This window comes from Haliotis rubra, unplaced genomic scaffold (assembly GCF_003918875.1).
Source record: "Haliotis rubra isolate DU_JTF1 unplaced genomic scaffold, ASM391887v1 Scf2177, whole genome shotgun sequence".
In the NCBI taxonomy this organism is placed as follows: domain Eukaryota; kingdom Metazoa; phylum Mollusca; class Gastropoda; order Lepetellida; family Haliotidae; genus Haliotis; species Haliotis rubra.
The window spans coordinates 11145-17426 of NW_025766200.1; the positions used below are offsets into that span (position 1 = coordinate 11145).

The 6282-nt window shown below is 40.8% G+C and overlaps 1 protein-coding gene across 1 annotated transcript; it reads left to right on the forward strand.

Moving 5' to 3' along the window:
• The first annotated feature begins 1159 nt into the window (after positions 1–1159).
• On the forward strand, positions 1160–5566 carry LOC124277067. Its single transcript, XM_046712717.1, has 4 exons — positions 1160–1283; positions 3580–3652; positions 5024–5300; positions 5450–5566. The coding sequence occupies exons 1-4, from the start codon at positions 1160–1162 to the stop codon at positions 5564–5566; spliced, it is 591 nt and encodes a 196-aa protein (XP_046568673.1).
• Positions 5567–6282: the final 716 nt, after the last annotated feature.

Sequence of the window (6282 nt, forward strand, 5' to 3'; positions counted from 1 at the left end):
ACAATGAACTTTAAAAATTGTTGAGTTATTTTTAAGTCTTCCACTGCTGCGTAACAAATGGTAGCAGAACGTGGTTGTTGCGATACCATTCTTTGCTTTATCACACATAAGTGTGATTTCATTAGACATTGTGTTTTCAATGCTTATGTTGCAACATGGTTGTATGATAAAGCACAAGTGTGTATTGTGTTTATCTAAAACCGTTGCTTTGTTTAGGTGTACGCTGCATTGTACCGCGTACATATAGATTTGGGCTTGTAAGTAAAATTTTGATGAACTTCGTTGATCACGTGTTGGATTATAAACATGTCTCGTACTGGTGTGACTTCTCCCTTGAAGGGGAAACTAGACAAAACAGAGCTTACACTTGAGACAGTTGCAGACATATCTCTACCTGAGTCTGATGGTATTTCAAACGTTGACAAACAGGGTTATGAAACTAAAGTAAGAAAACAATCTTAAGCGGCAAAAAATGATAGTTAAGTCAGCTTTCACTAAGTCGAAAAATGCTTTGGAGAAGTTAATTGAACAAGAAGAGATTCCATCAAGAATAGAAGTTCGGGAAGCTATAGACAAATTAAGCAATTGCCAGCTTAAGGCTTTGGAAGTTATCGTGAACCTGTCAGAAATGTTGGAAACTGTTGGTGATAAACAAAAAATGTCTAAGGTCACTGAAGAAGGTGAACTGTTAGAAGAAATAGGTACTAAAGCTCAAGATGATGCACAAGATTATCTCAGGAATAGGACAAACAATACTACTTATCAAAGTTAGTCACAGGTGAGTCAGGCATTCATGAACAAAACAATGAACCAGTTCACATGGTGAGGGACCACTCAGATAGTTATGATCATAGGGCACCTACACTTTCACATAGTTATGACATTGGTAAAGACATGTGGAAGCAGTTGAAACGAGTGTCCATACCTGTCTTTACTGGAGATGCCAAGTCATATGAAGCCTGGAAGGCTGCATTTATAGCATGTATAGACAAAGCACCTGCCACACCAGAATATAAATTGCTTTAGTTGCGCCAATATGTAAGTGGTGATGCAATGAAAGGTTATTCAAGACTTGGGTCATAGCGCTACAGCATATGGGGTAGCACTTGAAAGGTTGGAACGTAAATTTGGTGGCAAGAGACGTCATATTGCTCTCCAAATGGAAGAAATATCATCGTTCAGGCCAGTGCGACCTGGCAATGCAAAAGACTTTGAACAGTTTGCTGATATGTTGGATGTAGTTGTTGTAAACATGAGGGATTCTGACAGGTTTGAGGAGTTAGGTAATGGGTCTATGTATGTTCAACTCCTGAAGAAAATGACGGCATCCATGATTAGTCAGTACCAAAGATGGATTTTTGAAGCTCAACGACAGGAATCAGTTGAAGCGTTACGTGAATTGGTTTTAATGGAAGCAGAATTCCAGATTATTGCTTCGGAAACAATCCATGGGGTATCTGCTAAAGGAAAGACAACAATCCATAAATGTCCTCACAAGTTAGGGTCTTTCTTTGGCAATAAGCAGACTGAAAGAGACCACAGATGTCAGCTGTGTCATATGGACAACCATGACATTGTGACATGTAGAAAATTCAAAGCAATGACGGTTCAGAAGAGATGGGAAACTATCAAGCAGTTAAAGCTTTGCTTCCGTTGTTTTGGTTTCAATCACTTTGGAAAAACATGCAGACGCAATATCAAATGTGGTATTGACAACTGCCCTGCTTTGCATAATCAGTTACTCCATTCAAAGAGAAATAACAGTATCCATGGCGTACCTAATGGCAACAAGGACAATAGACAGCAAGCACAGCAACTTGAGACAAGTAACAGTTATGAAGCTCAAGTTTCAAGGTCACTACAATGTCGTCCACAAAACCTGATAAGTCTACACTTCTTTCACTTCGGACGGTACCTGTTGTTCTTAAAAACGGCCCAAACAGAATTGTTGTAAATGCATTGTTAGACGACGCAAGTACACAAACGTACATTAATGAAGATGTATCCTCACAATTGGGCTTAGTCGGTCAAGTACAAAATGTCTCTGTCAATGTTCTTAATGGACAAAGTAAGAAATTTCAGACCATGGCTGTTCACTTCGGTCTTGAAAGCATGGATGGGTCAGTTGATCGGACAATGTCTGCTTTAACTACCACTCGGGTCACCGGTCAAATGCAAGTTGTTGACTGGCAAAAGCATTCCAAGCGATGGTCGCATTTGCAACATATTCAGTTCCCTAAGGTAAAAGCCCCTCACATTGTAGATTTACTGATAGGTATGGATTATCTTGAATTACATCGCTCTTATGAGGATGTTTCTGGTTCTGATGGGGAACCAATAGCGAGACTTACTCCCCTTGGGTGGACATGTGTGGGATGTGTTCCTGAACAATCAGGACTTCAGAGACTTTCAAGCACTTACTTTTCAAATGACAAGGAGATTGAACTTAACACTATGCTTCACAAGTTTTGGGAAGTAGAAGAGTTTCAGTCATCAGAACCCATCTTGACTAAGCAAGATGAAGCGATTGTTGACATTGTGCAAAAATCTGTCACATATGACAATGGGCAATACGAGGTAGGCATACCTTGGAAAGCAGATTCAAAAAGTCTTCCTGACAATTACAACATGGCCTATAAACGTCTCTGTAATACAGAGAAAAAGCTGTTGAAAGACGCAACTGTAGCTGAAGTTTATAATCAAACTATTTCAGACTACCTTGATAAGGGATATATTCGGATTGTCTCTGAAAATGAAGACACCTCTGCCAGTCAGTGGTTCTTACCACATTTTCCTGTGATACGACCAGACAGAAGTACAACCAAAGTCAGGGTTGTTTTTGATGCTTCAGCCAAATGTCAGGGTACATCGCTGAATGATATCATACACCAGGGTCCGAAACTTCAGGGCGACTTGTTTGAGATATTACTTAGATTCCGCAAACACCAAATAGCTTTGGTTTGTGACATTGCTGAAATGTATTTACAAATAGAATTCCAGCCAAAGACTGTTCGTACTTTAGGTTCTTGTGGAGATCACTAAACCAATCCGAAATACCACAGATATATGAATTTCGGAGAATAGTCTTTGGCATGAATGCATCCCCTTTCCTGGCTCAATACATTTCTAGGGAAAATGCAAGGAGATTTGAGCATCTATTCCCAAAAGCTGCAGACACTGTTTGTAAATCCACTTACATGGATGATAGTATGGATTCTGTTCCAGAAGTGGATGATGGTATCGAATTGTACAAACAGCTTACTGCTTTGTGGGGAAAGCTGGAATGCGATCCAGAAAATGGTTATCAAATTCTCCAGAGGTCCTCAAACACATACCTGTTGAAGATAGAGCATCTGAGGTCAACTTGGCCAAGGATGAGTTACCATCAGCAAAAACATTAGGTCTTGTCTGGTTAGCTCAGAATGATGATTTCAGTTTTCGTAGTCCAATCATAGAAGAGGACTTGTCACTTACCAAGAGAGGCTTTCTCAGAGTTAGCTAAACTGTTTGATCCCCTTGGTTTTGTTGCTCCATTTCACTTAAGAGCAAAGATCATCATGCAAAAACTGTGGTTGTCAGGCATTGACTGGGATGATGTGCTCGATCATGATGTGAAAAATGAAGCATCACAGTGGCTCACAGAGAGAAATCAGTTAGATGGATTACGATTTCCCAGATGTTTACAGGTGAAATCTCATATCAAAACAGCAAAAATGCATGTATTTGTTGATGCCTCTGAAGAAGCATATGGTGCAGTCTTATATTTTGTGAACACTTACCAAAACGATGACAGTTCAAGTCATCTAGCAGCCGCTAAGAGTCGGGTTGCTCCTTTAAAGAGCGTGACCATTCCTCGGCTGGAGTTGATGGCAGCTGTTTTGGGAGTTCGGTTAATGTTGGCTGTTTCACGTGCCCTTGAAATCAGTACTTCCTGTTCAGTACTGTGGACTGATAGTCTAAATGTATTATGTTGGATCAAGAACCACAGTCGTTACTTTAAGTCATTTGTAGCCAACCGCGTTGCATTCATTCAGGAGCACACTGATACTTCTCAGTGGAAGCAAGTTCCTTCAGAGTTAAATGCAGCAGATATTATCACCAGAGGAACATCAGTTCAAAAACTGTCCTCTGCATCTTGGATGCATGGACCAGAATTTCTGTTATGTGCTGAAAACAAATGGCCAGAACAAAAAGTGTATGTCAAAACATCACACAACTCTGAACTGAAAAACAAATCTGTATCGCTCGTGACAATCTCAGATTCAGTTTGGTTATTGGAACCTACTAGGTTTTCAGACTGGAAAAGGTATACACGCATTACTGCATGGGTGTACAGATTTCTCAGCAATGCCTCTGTTAAATCAGCTGAAAGAAAGAAGGGTTGCTTAACCACAGAAGAAATTGCTGATGCTGAAAAACGCATCATTTGTAATACACAGAAAGATGCATTCTCTGAGGAATATTTGGCAATAGCAAATAGAAAACCCATTTCCAAAGGTAGCAAACTCATTAATCTTCATCCTGTTCTGGATGATGATGGTCTGCTTAGGTCTGATGGCAGACTCAAACATGCAGATTATTTGCCGTTCCAAACAAAGTTCCCAATCATTTTGCCTAGAAAACACTGGGTGACTAAGTTGATTGTTAAGAAACATCATGAGGACGGCAATCATGTTATTGGTACAAATCACATGCTTGCTGTCTTGTCATCTCGTTTTTGGATAATTGCTGGTCGTGAGGAGATCCGCGAATGGGAACGGGAATGTTCACATTGTCGTCGACAAAAGGCAAAACCAACAGCTCAAATAATGGCGCCACTGCCAAAGATGCGTTTGAGGTACTCACTTAGAGCTTTTGAGCAGACAGGTGTTGACTATGCTGGGCCATTTCTTACGATTCAGGGACGTGGAAAGTCGAGGCAAAAACGCTATTTGTGCCTCTTCACTTGCTTAGCAACAAGAGCAGTACATTTGGAGATGTCGTATGCATTGGACAGTGACTCTTTTCTTAATGCGTTCTACAGGATGGCTAGTAGACGAGGGTTACCCAAAGAAATTCTTTCAGATAATGGCACAAATTTCATTGGCGCTGCAAATGAACTGAAACAGCTTGTTGCTCAACTGGATACAGACAAAGTGAAGACATCATTGGCTAATAGAGGGGTGATCTGGAAGTTAAATCCTCCTCATGCTCCAAACTTCGGTGGAGTGTTTGAGTCAATGATTAAGGCTGCCAAGCGAGCAATATATGCCATTCTGGGATCTGGAGATATAACAGATGAGGAGCTGGTGACAGCGTTTGTTGGTGCTGAAGGTCTAATAAACTCCCGCCCTTTGACATATCAAAGTGCTCACCCACATGATGACGTGCCTTTGACACCAAACCATTTTTTACATGGTCAAAGTGGGGGAGTATTTGCTCCGGATTCTGTGGATGTCACGGCTTACAGTCCGATGAAGAGGTGGAGAAGAGTACAGGAACTTGTGCGTCATGTCTGGAGGCGCTGGATGAAGGAGTGGTTGCCATCATTACAGACAAGAAGGAAATGGTTTTCACCCAGCCGTGATCTACAAGTGGATGATGTGGTTACCATTATATCACCAGAGGCACCTCGAGGAAGTTGGAAGCTTGGGATCATTTGTGGACATTAAAACAGACAAAGCCATAGTTACTAGACCAGTTACAAAAGTATGTCCTTTGGAATGGACAGATGGAACAAAGCAGACAACCGGATGGAACAGAACAGACAACAGGATGGAACAGAACAGACAACAGGATCGAAAACAGAGGATGGAACAGAGAAAAGGACTGAATAGAGAAGAGGAACAGAAAGGACAATATTGTATGTATATTAGACATTTCATTAACATTCACAGGAACATATGTGCGTTTCAAGGATTTGATTTCATGTGAACATGTGTGAATTTTATTTTCAGAGAGGACTCATGGTGTTTCTTTTAAGAATGAGTGTGAACTTTGAACTGACATTTTTTTTATTTTTCAGGTTCAGAACATGTGAAATGTGAATATTTGTTGTTTGAATTACATTGTAATGAATGTTGTAGAATTATGATAGACACGAAGTTATCATAGTGGGGGGAATGGACAGAAGGTCCGAACAAACCCAAACATTCGCACGAACGCACCACTTCAAAAGAGCTGGATAGCCGTGCGTGAACCACGTGCAGAATGGCGCAATAGCTTGCGACAGTGTACATTTGTCACTGAACTAGGCAGTTCGCTTTTGTGTTTCGATAGAGCAGCCATGCTGTCGGCGACTGT

What these genes read in the sequence shown, in the direction of transcription:
- LOC124277067 (XM_046712717.1), top strand. Translation starts at nt 1,160, where the DNA reads ATGGAAGAAATATCATCGTTCAGGCCAGTGCGACCTGGCAATGCAAAA. An exon ending in TGACAGGTTTGAGGAGTTAG is followed by an intron (nt 1,284 to 3,579) that starts GTAATGGGTCTA and finishes TGTGGTTGTCAG; the next exon opens with GCATTGACTGGGATGATGTG. An exon ending in AGGAGCTGGTGACAGCGTTT is followed by an intron (nt 5,301 to 5,449) that starts GTTGGTGCTGAA and finishes CACGGCTTACAG; the next exon opens with TCCGATGAAGAGGTGGAGAA.